This window comes from Oreochromis aureus, linkage group 3 (assembly GCF_013358895.1).
Source record: "Oreochromis aureus strain Israel breed Guangdong linkage group 3, ZZ_aureus, whole genome shotgun sequence".
Taxonomy (NCBI): domain Eukaryota; kingdom Metazoa; phylum Chordata; class Actinopteri; order Cichliformes; family Cichlidae; genus Oreochromis; species Oreochromis aureus.
Window position 1 is genome coordinate 79,978,688 of NC_052944.1, and position 14,028 is coordinate 79,992,715.

At 41.0% G+C, this 14,028-nt stretch overlaps 1 protein-coding gene across 1 annotated transcript; it reads left to right on the top strand.

The window, feature by feature from the left end:
• The first annotated feature begins 214 nt into the window (after nt 1-214).
• Nucleotides 215-12,431, top strand: LOC120437673 (neural cell adhesion molecule 2-like). Its single transcript, XM_039608193.1, has 6 exons — nt 215-355; nt 634-969; nt 4,746-5,084; nt 8,727-9,074; nt 11,739-12,057; nt 12,296-12,431. Exons 2-5 carry the CDS (start codon nt 831-833, stop codon nt 12,047-12,049), a joined length of 1,137 nt encoding a protein of 378 aa, XP_039464127.1. The 5' UTR covers nt 215-355; nt 634-830; the 3' UTR covers nt 12,050-12,057; nt 12,296-12,431.
• Nucleotides 12,432-14,028: the final 1,597 nt, after the last annotated feature.

Here is a 14,028-nt window from a genome sequence, read left to right on the forward strand (position 1 = left end):
AAACCAGATTATTCCTCATTAAGAAACTAAAAGTCCTGATTTTAACCTCTTAGGTACAAATATTTTGGCATCATTAATTAAAGACTGGCTGCTCTCCAGTTTTCTTCATTTCTGCGTTTGCATTGGAGGACACTGGTCCAGCCCACCAACCGTCTCTCTCTCTGACTCTTAAGTGTAGAGTTACAAACCTGTTCTCTCACTCAGGGACTTTCAACTTCATCGGAACCTCAAAATGTCATATAGTCTAATCTGAAGCTCACATTCGGATGTTAATACAGAAACACAGAAATGTCTGCTGGAACTGTGTCACTCTGCTCCACTTTGTTTTTCAGCATCCTCATTTTCGTCTCTGCAGGTAAGATTAACTGTTAGAAATTGTTTATCTCTGAGGTAAATAACTGAAGAGTATCAGCCTGTTTACATGTTAATACATTTTGCATGTTTAGCATGAGGCTAAAATCCCCGCTCAGTGGGTCACTGGTGACCTGCTGGATGTTCAGAGGTTCATTAAATCTAACATGACTAAAAACTCAAATGTCAAAGGAAATAAACAAAATATTTAAAGTCAATCATTCTGATCATAATTGTACTTTGACCTTTAACCTCTCTGCTCTGTGTTGTTTCCTCTTTCAGACCAGAAAACAATCACAGCTGAGTCTGGACAGGACGTCACTCTGACATGTTGAGCTCCAAACAACAATAACAAATTTGTACATTGGAGCAGAGCTGACTTGACATCGGGCTATGTCTTTTTGTACCAGAACGGACAGTTTATTCCAGATCACCAGCATCCATCTTTTAAGAACCGGGTGGATCTGCAGGACAGACAGATGAAGGATGGAGACGTGTCTTTGATTCTGAAGGATGTGACGAAAGCTGATAACGGAACATATGAGTGTCGTGTCTTCATTAGAGAAACGCGCTCTCGGCAGCTCATCAACAGCACCTACCTGAGTGTTGTCCCTCCAGGTGAGTGAGTAGAGTTGAGTGTGTGTGTGATCAGAGGTGAAGCTGCTTCCTGGTTGTTGATGTGTGCAGAAAGCTGCTGCTGTTTCTTAAGATTTTAATTTGAAAAAAAGTCTATGTTTTGATACGAAGGAGACAAAGAAGTTAGGGGTGGCAAAAGTACTAAAGTAATTTTTCACAACATAAAAACAGGCATTACATGTGGTCAAAATGTCTGCAAAGCAAAAACTCCCCTCAGCACTTCCAAACCATCCCAGCAGTTTATCAGTTACCACGACAACAGGAAGAACAAAATTACCTAAATCTGCCCAAGACCCCAATTAAGTTCCACACATCCACAAAGATAAACATCACATAAGCAAAAAATTCCTCAGATCTGATACATTAAGTGTTCCAGGAAACTCCTGTTTCATGGATTATGGGGTTTTTTTGTTTTGTTTTTTTTAATTCATTCTTGATATTTTGCTTTCATTTATTTGTTTATGAGTGTTTATTTTCTTATTCCTGATGCGAGTTCCTGTCATGGTATTTTATGCCTTTAGTTCTGTGCTCCCATTCAAGAGTTCTTTAGTTGTATGTGTGTATTTTGGGTTCATGACTTAATTTTCATTTTGAGATGCTTGATTTTCTGTTTGAGCTGCATTGCCTTGTTCTTATCTGGTTTCCTGGAAGAGTTTCCTGTTGTTTAAGACTCTTTGACCTTCAGTAGTTTTGTACTTTGAGATTTCAGCTTTAAAGCTGCTCTTGGGTTTATGTTTTTTCTCCTGAATCTTGCATTTAGGCTCCATCTCCTACCACCAAACAATCTTGGATGAAAACTTGGCTGAATTAGTGAGACTTGAAATAAAACTTGAAATCACTGACCAGAAGAAGATTTCAAGTTTCTTTCTTGTCCCTGCTCGGAGGTCAGAGCCTGGAAGATGTTTAAAACCCTCTGGTTTTGTGCACTGCACTTGAAAATGAATTACAAAATGAACATATAATGTAAAAAATAAATTGAAAACCAAAGTACAAACTCAACATGAGGCCGTGTGTGTGTGTGTGTGTGTGTGTGTGTGTGTGTGTGTGTATTCATGCACATGAGTGGTATGTGATACTCAGGTGAGGTGGGCCTTGCAAACATATCTGCAGCATCTTAGGCTTGTTTTGTTGTCTCTAGGGGCACAGAGCTCACAGCGCTTCCTTTTCAGCCCATTTGCTGGTTGGTGGAGAGCAGCAGCGGCTGGGGCTGAAGCTTGCACACTCCTAACTGGCTGGTGTGCGAGGAATGTGCTGCGCCATTGAATAAGAGGAGTCACCAAAGTTTTCCCCAGCTTTGCTAGGAAAAGTCTCCTCTTGAAACTCTTCCCCTGATTCCAGGTTTGGTCGATGGCTGTCCACACCATCAAGGATGTTGTGGAACAATGCTACAGGCCAGCAGGCTGTCAGTCACTTGCAGCTGTGCCACTAAGCTGCAATAAAGAAAACAATAAATAAGAGATTAGGAAAAATATTTAGTCTGTTGATAGGTTTGTAGCTTGAACCTATTCGCTGGAACGTTGAAGGCAATGTAATTACACAGCAAGCAAGACACGAGTAGGCAACATTCTTAATGTTTCACGTGCACGGGAGAGAACTGGACAGGCGCCGTTCCTTCGCTTGACCCCAGTTGCTCTCATCTGCTCTCCCGTAACACTGCTCTTTTATTGTGGTTACATGAATATGCATAGGTTCATTAACATATAACATAGGTATGCATGTGAACAAAGAATACCTTGTGTGTGTGTGTGTGTGTGTATGTGTGTATCTGTGTGTGGGGTCAAACTGTGACCCCAGGAAGACTCCCCAGAGCCGTCCATCTAAACAAAAGGCACTTAGACTCAAACAGATATACGTGTGTTTGCTATACCATATATCAGCAAGAGAAGATACGACCTCTCCTAGGAGGTGTGTGATCTATGCCAGAACACTCTGAAGAGGAGTGAACGCACTCCCCTCTTCATGCTACACAGAGTTGTTACAGACCTCCTGGGATGAGACATTCTTTCAATCTACAAATGATTATATACTTCTAAGCATATATGAGTAAATATTTCTAAGCATAAATGACAATGACAATACAAATCTAACACTGTTGTACACAAAATGCTATAATTCACATAAATAAAATAAAATGCATGACTGATGAAACTTTACATTACCTTATCAACGGCTCCTTTGTTCTTGTTGTAGTCCTGGATCATAAGGGCCTTCCTGTCCTCTGTGGTGCTGACAGCAGCGTCTTTGTGTAGTGTGCTCATCAGGATAACATTTTTATTCCTTTTGGGAAATTATGACACAAGAGTGTTTGTGTCAGTGAAAGCAAATTTTGATTAGACTGCCTCTCTTCCTCTGGTCGATACCAGCGCAGGAGGAAGTTCAGGCTTGGTCTTCCTCACTGTCCCTATGGTGAGCTTTCTTTTCAGCAGCTCCTGACCAAGAGCATATGATGTGGAGAAGTTGTCACATGTGATATTGTGCCTTTGGAGAGCGGTTGCCACCTGTTTAGTGGCCAGTTAAATGGATCGTATAGTGGGTGTCATTCAGTGGCCAATTCACTGAACAACCCACTGAACGACACATTCATTTCCTATGGCGGTCACTTTTGACCGGGAACACCACAGATGCAACAACGTTGACTAAAACACTCAAAATTCAATGAAAGAGGCGATAATCACTGTTATATGTTCAAGTGCATAGTGTGGAGGATTTCATAAGGCCTTGAGGCAATAGGATGTAAAACACAATATCGATGAGTGTTTGAAGTTGTAAATTAGTCAGATTTGACCCAAACACGACAGGAAAATCCACCGGTGAACACTCAATCCGTTTTTTTTTTGGGTAGAGGTGATTTTCTTCTTTGTTCATTTCATTTGATTTGTTTTCACAGATGAACCAGCCAACATTAAATCAAATGCTTTCCAATAACTCCACATGACATTTATCTGTACCCAGTAACTACTTGTTCCCAAAAGATCTCTGAAATGCTCAGAAACTTTCAATCCAGTTTTCAGGTCAAAGCAGCTTTGAGCAGTAATCAGCAGGATTCTGGTGAACAGCTGTTCAGGTTTAGGACAAAGCTCAGACTATCCTGGTCACACTGAGCCGCAGAGATGGGCAGTAACGCGTTACAGTAATGCGTTACTGTAATCAGATTACTTTATTCAAGTAACGAGTAAAGTAAGGGATTACCATTGCAGAAAAGGTAATTAGATTACTGTTACTTTCCCGTAAGCACACTACATTACTGCATTACTGCATTACTAAAACCGTGATTTTCTTTGAGAGAGTGTCTCATGACAATGACGTAAGCGCATGCGATGTTCATGATAACACAATCCGCATGTCTGTGGATTTTACCATAAAAAAAGGAGAAAAAAGAAAGTACTACTAGGATTTCATGTTTTTATGTGACTTCAGATCAGTCAGTGTTACTACAGTATGTCAATGAAAAAAACAACTGTACATTCAGACAAGTGAGGTTGAGCTGAAAAGAATGATACATGCAAGACAAGGAAAACAAAACAAATTGTAAAATGTAAAAAAAAAATTAAAGTGAAAAGTACTCAAAAATGGTCAGTTATATTTTGGACCTCAGTGGGTCACTGGTGACCTGGTGGATGTTCAGAGGTTCATTAAATCCAACATGACTAACAACTCAAATGTCAAAGGAAATAAACAAAATATTTAAAGTCAATCATTCTGATCATAATTTTACTTTGACCTTTAACCTCTCTGCTCTGTGTTGTTTCCTCTTTCAGAGCAGAAAATCATCACAGCTGAGTCTGGACAGGACGTCACTCTGACATGTCGAGCTCCAAACAACAACATCAAATCTGTACATTGGAGCAGAGCTGACCTGACAGATGAATATGTGCTTTTGTATCAGGATGGTCAGTTTGATCCAGACAACCAGCATCCATCTTTTAAGAACCGTGTGGATCTGCAGGACAGACAGATGAAGGATGGAGACGTGCCTTTGATTCTCAAGGATGTGACGATTAATGACGCTGGAACATACAAGTGTCGTGTCTACAATGTAGAAACAAGCTCATGGAGGCTCATCAGTAGTATCAACCTGAGTGTTGTTGTTCCTCCAGGTGAGTGAGTAGAGTTGAGTGTGTGTGTGATCAGAGGTGAAGCTGCTTCCTGGTTGTTGATGTGTGTTTGTTGTATGGATGAGCTGGTGGATGTCAGAGGTAGACAGATGTTTCTCCAGCTGTTGTCTTTGTGGCTGGTAGTCTAGAGTTGTAGAGCAGCATTGTTTGGGTAAGTTTAGAGCAGAAACAAAGACATTTATGACCAGTGTTGGGACTAACGCGTTATTAAGTAACGCGTTACAGTAACTACGTTATTATTGTGGTAACGAGCACGGTAACTAGTTATTATGCCAAAACCAGGAACGCGTTACTCGTTACTGGGATTTAGATAGGCTCGTTACTCGTTACTTCGTGTGGTGGATATCGCGGAGCTTCCACAGATTCAATAACATTAGCAAGTGGTGGAAGCCAGCAGGTGGATGAAGGAAAAGGGAGGCAAGAGGAGAGACCCGAAGCGGCCGCCGGTCCGCGTGTCAGGTAAACTGAACTTCAGGTAAGAAGTTATGACCTGCAGTCTATCTGAGTCAGATATAAACCAAGTTTAGGTGGAGTTTATTTTCGGTATGCTGACATTTTCGTACTGCGTGCTAGCTAGCATGACGGAGTTTCTATACAGCTGGGTGGGTGCTATGTTACTGATGTTGAACTTTATTTTGTTCATACGGTTAATTATTAGAGTTGCCAACCGTCCCGTAAAAAACAGAATCGTCTGGTATTCAGAGAAAATATTACGCGTTTCGTACTGAGGTGAAAAGGAACACAGTTTGTCCCGGACTTCAGCTACAATGAAAAAGACACAAAGCTGCATTTATTCTGTTTTTACGCTGCACAGCTGCCTCTTCTCTCATTCTCCCCCCCTCCCTCTCCTGTTGCTACTTCAATCATGAAACTGATCAATGATCAGCTGATCAGCTTTTCTCTCTTGTTTGTTTATCGCCCACTTTGCACCAGAAAGAGGAAACCAGCGGATGTCGCGTTAAACAACAGCAGCACGTTTAAGCTTGATCAGCTGTTGTTAGAATTTATTTAATATTAATTTCTAGTATCAGCTGATGTTTGCTGGAGCCACAGCTGTAAAAGCTGCTGGTCGTGTTATCGGTTTGGATATCTGGTGAGAGGGAAACATGCAGATGAAACCAGGAGATGTCCTTACTGAATCATCAGAGCTGAACAGGTGATGGAGAAACAGGTTTACCTTTTAGGTGACATGAATGAGTTGAAGGGAAGTTATGAGCTGTTTCTGAGAGACAAATAACACCAGGATCCTTTTCTATGTAGCTGACAGCTGGTAACTGTGCAGGGGCGGGTCTAGCAAAGTGTTGCCAGGGGGCCAGGTAGGGCATTAACAGGGAAAAGGGGTGTAATTGAAAGCACCACGACTGCAGTTTTTGTGTTGGATGTAAAAAGCAGGCTAGAATCATGTGACGGTCAACGACGGTCCAGGCGTGGGATTTCTCTCGTGGAAATGTGCAAATTATTTTTTCCTTTCTGTTGGTAGGTGGCACAGTGCACTTGTGGCAAATAAGCAAGATAGAAGACTGACAATCTTGCTGGGTATCCAGTTACGGAAGCAACACATTAACAAGAGAATTCTGAGTAAAACCAAAGTTACTTTCCCTAGTAACTAGTTACTGTGAAAGTAACGAGTAACTTGAAGTAACTGAGTTACTTTTGATAGAAGTAACTAGCAATGTAACTAAGTTACTAATTTAAAGTAACTTACCCAACACTGGTTATGAATCAGTCTCTTCTTCTCTTGCTCTCTAACTCGTCTGTAAACATGTGTGGGGAAACTCAATGTTAAAGCCTACAGCTGGAGGGGGAGGGGAGGGGTGAAGCTGGTGGTTGTGAGTCTGTGAAAGTGAATCCTGCCGGTGCCATAGCTGCTGAAAACGTACTTAGTGCAGACACAAAACGTCCATCAGCTTCAAAGTGTGTCTGAAAAATGTCCACATGATGACTGATGGATGAGAGAGGTCCCATTTTTGTTGTTGTGCACAAATCATTGAACAACACAAACACTTAGAGCTCCTTTCAGTGCTGCCTGTTTTGTTACTGCACACATTTCTGATGGTCCTACAGTCCAACGTAGCAAACATCTCCCTGAAGCCTCTTCCTTAGAGACCAAAGGTTGGATCAGAGCAGCTGAAAGGACACATCTATGAATGCAGTCAGAGACTTTCTCACAACCTCACACTTCATCTGATCAGGTTTACACTCAGGTTCTCTGTTAGTCACTGAGATTACAGACTCACACATTTATAATAATGTAAGATCAGCAGTAATAATAACACACAAACGTCTGCAGTAACTGTGTCAGTCTGCTCCACTTTGCTGTTTGTCTCTCCAGGTCAGATGAAGCTGTTAGAAACCAGAAGTTCAGAAGAAATATTTTTCATATTGATTCAGTTTGTCTGTGTGTGTGAAGGCATCATCAGGGTAGACGGAGTCTGTGTGAGCTCAATGTCTCTCACTGTAATCTAGAGCTGGGCGATGAAATGATAAAAATAATTATTACAAAATAACTTTTCCTCAGTAGAAACATGAAACACACTCAATAGAATGAAAACTCCACTTTAAAACATTTAAATGGCTTCTGGATGTTCAGAGGTTCATTAAATCCAACATGACTAAAAACTAGTGCTGTCACTAGATAAAAAAAAAACAACTAAATAATTTCACAATTTTCTGTAATTAATCACAATTGCTTGATCAATAGCCTGGTTGCAATTACATTTTTTCAACTTTATATGTAAGCTTATAACTCACATTGCATTATAATGAAGTAAATACAGAATAAACACAAAGAATGTTAAATGCTTAAATACAAATAGAATTTGAATAGTTTTCTTCAATCTTTTAGCATTTTAGGTTCTCTCCTGTGAATTACAACTTTTTAAAAAACCTATATACTAATAGGTAAGTATACGCTAATAAATAATATATATTAGTGCTGTCAAATAGAAACCAAAGCTATGTAAAGCGCGTGTTCTCGACGATATTAATAGGTCTGCAGTTTGTTGCAATGCACTTGGCGTTGTGTCAGTCAATATTTCTGATGTAGATTTACTGAGTCCCAGATGCTCCATGAGTGATTTGTCGCTGGGTGACGCATTAGCCAAACTTCCAGCAGCATCCACGACTAACATATGCCTCGCTTCAATGTGATATTTTCAGCTGGAAGTGCTTCGATCAAAAGAAAACACCTTCTTGCACAATGTGCATAGTACTTTATGTCGGTCGACTGTTCCGTCTTGTTATTTTTTTATTACTCAAGTTTTCCATCAAGAGGACCAATATGCGTTTATCATCTTCCATATTGAGTTGATTGGTTCAGCTGCCCGTCACTACCACATCAACTGCCCATTTGTGTGAAGGTAACGCTACTTGGACAAACTGCCCGAAATGCGTTGACAGAAACATTTCAGGGATTTTGAGTCATTCTGCACTGCAGATGGGTTAATTGCGTTAAAAATTTTAACTGCGTTGAACGTGATGGCGAATTAATTAGCTTTAATTTTGACAGCACTACTAAAAACTCAAATGTCAAAGGAAATAAACAAAATATTTAAAGTCAATCATTCTGATCATAATTGTACTTTGACCTTTAACCTCTCTGCTCTGTGTTGTTTCCTCTTTCAGACTATAAAATCATCACAGCTGAGTCTGGACAGGACGTCACTCTGACATGTCGAGCTCCAAACAACAAGATCAGAGGTGTACAATGGAGGAGAGATGACTTTAAAGCAGGCGATGTATTTTTGTACTGGGATGGTCATTTTGTTCCAGATTACCAGCATCCATCTTTTAAGAACCGGGTGGATCTGCAGGACAGACAGATGAAGGATGGAGACGTGTCTTTGATACTGAAGAATGTGACGATTAATGATGCTGTAAGATACGAGTGTGGTGTCGTCCAGAAAGAACCAAACCAAGTGATACCCAGTTTGAATCCCATCAACACCACCTACCTTCATGTTGATCCTCCAGGTGAGTGAGTGAAAAAGGAAGAAGGGAAGAAGCATGAAGTGAAAAATGAAAGAGGGAGGAAGGAAGAAGGAAAGAAGGATGAAAGGAAGAAACGAAGTTAAAACAGAAAATGGCAGAAAGGGTGAAGGGGAGAAGGATGAATCTATTGCACTGCAAGTTTTACCTCTGCTTCTTGTTGCTGCTGTTAGTGGTTTTTTTCTCATCTAAAAAAAACAAAAACAAAAGAACCCCCCCCAAAAAAACAACAGAAGCAGAGTCAAAAAAGGTCAAAGGTTCTGTTAATCTGGTCTCATCCAAGTGACTTCTTCAGTCTCAGCTCACTGCAGGTTTCCCCAACATGGAAAAAACAGTTTTGTTATCCAACCCTGGAACATCACCAAGTTATTGCTTCAGGTATGTGGAAGAAACCTGGGTGAAAGTCAAATCTCAGGATGATCACATTAACTTTGTCGACCAACACATCAAATTCAAATATCTCAGAGGGGTCAAGAGCTGAACTCTGAGTCTCCTGCTGCTGATCCAAACTCTGTGTTGACACCAAAAGTGAAGAACTTGTTGATCATCATCTTCAGACTTCACAGCAGAACTGTGGGTCAGATGATCTGAAGACACACAGAAATGAACTTTCCTGTGCTGCCTGTCAGTGACTCTGAACTACAGTTTATTCATCTTCAGGATGTTGATGAACACAAAGTAAAGCTGTGTTACAAACATGTATGAATTAGTGCTTTCAGCATCAATCCCTTTAAAATCACGTTAACACCATAACAGCATTAACGCAGCAAATCTCTGTTAGTGAGTTACTGCGGATCACCTGCACTGTGTCAACGCTTTATGTAGCTAACCGCGTTAACGAGCTAACTGCGCTAATGTGTTGATGCTGTGCAACTTCACACACGGGGGGATCCACGGTAACTTGCTAATGGAGATTTGTCTCATGGCTCATGGTTCAGCTACAACCGAATGACGATCTGCAAGGTTGACATTGAGGTTTTTATTGAGAATTTAATTATTTTTTTGTGAAATTAAAATTTGATTCCAAATTGACAAAGAGGTTTGGGTGGTTCAAGCCTTTTGCACAGTACTGTGTGATTTTTCATAATATAATAACAAACATCACATGTGGTCGAAGTGTCTTCAAATCACAAACTTGCCTGAGATAAATGACTAAAGAGTATCAGCCTGTTTACATGTTAATAAAATTTCTCTAAAAGGTATCCACATATTGACTCAGTTTGTCTGTTCAAATTAGTGATGTGTCGGTCGCGAACGAAACGGATCCTAGAGCCGGCTCCTTATCGCGAGCCGTGTTTTTTTTTTCCCTCTATCACCCTCTCTCTCTCTCACTCTCTCGCACTTTTTTTCCGCGTCACTCCGCACGCGAGCCTTGTGCCTTGCGCTGGGCAGAGGGGGGAGGGGCGGTAGTTACACTCGCAGTAGCACAGGAACAGAGCGGGAGGGAGAGAGAGAGAAAGAGAGCCAGGGACAACGTCGTCACATTAGAAAGGTATAGTAATCATCCACAACTATTTTCTGTTGCAGATGATAAAGGATTCAGAAAGTTTATTCATGCAGGTCTATCTGACAGAGAATGTGCATCTTCTTTTTGTTTTCATACTTTAATTTATATTTAATTGTGTTGTGGTTTGCAGTGTTTTGTGTTGTTTCACTTTAAATTTGTTTGAAAGGAAAAAGCTGAAAATTTAAATAGTTAAAAGTTGAACTGTGACTAGTTGGTTTTTGTATTATATGATTTATTTATTACATTTTATGTGGAGTGAATAAATAAAAGTATATTTACCGTGGCCCCTAGAGACAAAGCACGTACAAACTTCAAAACACGTACGAACTCTGAAGCACGTACAAAACACAACAGAAGTGCTCTAGGATGCTCGGCGCAGTGTTGAGCTTTTGTTACCTAGAGGCTACACAAGCCAGCAAGTACCAACAACTGGAGTTGATATGTGGTAGTAACAGGTAAATGAACTTTTTTTAAAAATTTGAATATATATGAGTGCTTGTCTATAAATATACAAACAATACACATGTGCTTTCAATTGTGTAATTTAAGTGATCTGCATCTAAAGGTCAAAGGTCACTCTTTCGAGGATGCCAACATTTACATTTTGGACAGAGAGGACAGATGGTTTGAAAGAGGAATGAAAGAAGCCATTTATGTCCTCTGTGAGCGACCATCTTTGAACAGAGGCGGTGGTTTACGACACCAACTGTCTGCCATCTATAATCCAGTTTTGAGATCCCTTCCCAGACGCCTTAACGCCCAATCACATCCTGGGCCATCTGACCTCAGGAAATCACATGATAGGGTGGGGCCAGGTTTCACAATGAGCTCACCCGAAACTCTGGCTGATTGGGACCCACACCCACTTTCACACCTTTGCTCATGTGATTAAGTAGAGGATCATCAGGGGGTCCTTTGTCCCCCTTTGGGGGGAAACTCCCAATGTGTTTAAATCTGGGACTCTCGGCCATTTGACCTTAGAACTGAAGAAGCTTCTCGGATGAGAGGTGAAACGTCTTCAAGCAACTTAAAGAAGTCCAGACGCTTTTCTTTCCAAGCTCCTTAGACAACTAAATGAATGAATAACATGATCAACTGATTTGACCTTTAACCTCTCTGATCTGTGTTGTTTCCTCTTTCAGTGCAGAGAAACATCACAGCTGAGTCTGGACAGGACGTCACTCTGACATGTCGAGCTCCAAACAACAACATCAAATCTGTACATTGGAGCAGAATTGACCTGAGAAATGAATATGTGCTTTTGTACCGGGATGGATACTTTGTTAGAGTCGACCAGCGTCCATCTTTTAAGAACCGGGTGGATCTGCAGGACAGACAGATGAAGGATGGAGACGTGTCTTTGATTCTGAAGAATGTGACGATTAATGATGCTGGAACATACAAGTGTCGTGTCTTCATTGCAGTCCATAACAAAGATCAATTTGACAGTTGATCCTCCAGGTGAGTGAGTAGAGTTGAGTGTGTGTGTGATCAGAGGTGAAGCTGCTTCCTGGTTGTTGATGTTTGTTTCTAAAGATGTTGTTGATGAGACTTTGTAGAAAGCAGCTGGTCTGAGTGATGTGATCAGAGTGCAGTAGATAATGTCTGACAGCAGTTTGAAGAGGAAATGGATTCTGTTCTGTTCTTCACTCATCACCTACCTGACAGCTGACACCTCACACCTGTTTCTCACCTGCAGGTCAGACAGGAGGACAAGAGAAGGATGAAGACAACAAAGATGGAGGAAAGGAAGACAAAGAGAAGGAGAATGGATCTGTTGGACTGAAAGTTTTTTTCATGCTTCTTGTTGAGGCTTTTCTCTGTGTTTTTTCCCATCTAAAAAAAACAACAACAACATAGTCAAAGACTGCGCAGAGTCCTGCCATCTTCAGAAGTTTTCTGATGACTCCGCGGTGGTTGGATGCATTAGCAGGGACAGAGTACCGGGCTGTGGTCGACTCCTTTGTCACGTTGTGTGAGCAGAATCATCTGCAGCTCAACGTGGCAAAGGCCAAGGAATTGATAGTGGACTTTAGGAAGACCAGGAAACACTTGACCCCTGTTTCAATCCAGTGGGTCAGTGTTGACATTGTGGAGGACTATAAATACCTTGGAGTACATATAGACAATAAACTGGACTGGGCTAAAAACACCACAGCACTTTACAGGAAGGGCCAGAGTCGTCTCTATTTTTGGGGGCGACTGAGGTCCTTCAACATCTGCTAGAAAATGCTCAGGATTTTGGAGTCTGTTGTGGCCAGTAGGGCTGTGCTATATCATACCGTTCACAGTAATACCGGTGTAATGTTGGGCAACGATAAGAAAATGAAATATCGCGATAGAATATGGGTAAAGCGCACATGCCCAGTGCCTTTGTTTACATACATGAAACTGATGAACCAGAACTGGTTTGTAAAACAAAGCACTATTTTTGGTAGAGCATGCTAGCAGGCCATCGTTATTACCGTGTTGTTTGAAAATACGACACTGGAAACGATTTTATGTGGTAGACTGCGCTCGAAAATCTGTCAAATGTTTCAGTACGACTTTGCTAAGCTACGAAGCCGCACCGCTTGATGGATTATCGGAGCATTACGGCTATCGTAGGCAGGAGCCTCGCGGAGTGATACGTACTGTGCTTCAACACAATATTACCGTATTGTGTGTGTATAACCTCTTTTTAAGTTTTGTGGATATTATACATGGTTATGCTGAGGATATGTCGGCCAATTTCCACTGGAAATGCCTTTTGCCAATTTACAGATCACATTAACTCGATGGATCAAATCAACCAGGAACAATATGAAATATCGCAGAGGTGTCAAGTAGTGATGTGCGATACCAGTGATTTCCTTTTCGATCCGATACCAAATGAAATTCAGGGTGGTATTGATGATAGCAATCCAATACCGATACTTTGTACAAAAACGTATTTTATTAATCGTATCTTTTATTGTATCTCAAATTATAGTGTCATAATAATTATAGGACATCAGATTACTTGTTTTTATCACTTAATAATGCAGAATTCAAAGAATTTGAACACATTGCCTGCCTGCAGCACTAAAGGACTCCGTGAGACACGTCTGTCTCTCCCTAGCAGCACCTGTCCCTGTCCACTCCTCCTCTTCAGCTCACCTCAACATATGCTTGTCATATTCTGTGATATGATTTACTTTGAGGTGTTTGACAAATGTGTGGTGTTGCCACAACACCTCATTTTCTTACCACATGTATCACAAAAAACATCTCGGTTGTTTGTGGAGGTAAAATATGTCCGCACATGACGCTCACCCATTGTTGTGAGTGCGCACGCCAGAGGCTGCAACACATTTATACAGCCGTATTTCGCACATCACTATGAAAGGTGAAAGAGGAAGTATTTCCTTCCAATGTAGACAATGATATACTTTCTTTCCACTCTGTTCCTGT

Excerpts from the sequence above, each read along its gene's own strand:
- LOC120437673 (XM_039608193.1), top strand. The coding sequence starts at position 831 with ATGAAGGATGGAGACGTGTCTTTGATTCTGAAGGATGTGACGAAAGCT. Across the intron at positions 5,085-8,726 it reads GAGTGTTGTTGTTCCTCCAG|ACTATAAAATCATCACAGCT; the intron begins GTGAGTGAGTAG and ends TTCCTCTTTCAG. Across the intron at positions 9,075-11,738 it reads CCTTCATGTTGATCCTCCAG|TGCAGAGAAACATCACAGCT; the intron begins GTGAGTGAGTGA and ends TTCCTCTTTCAG.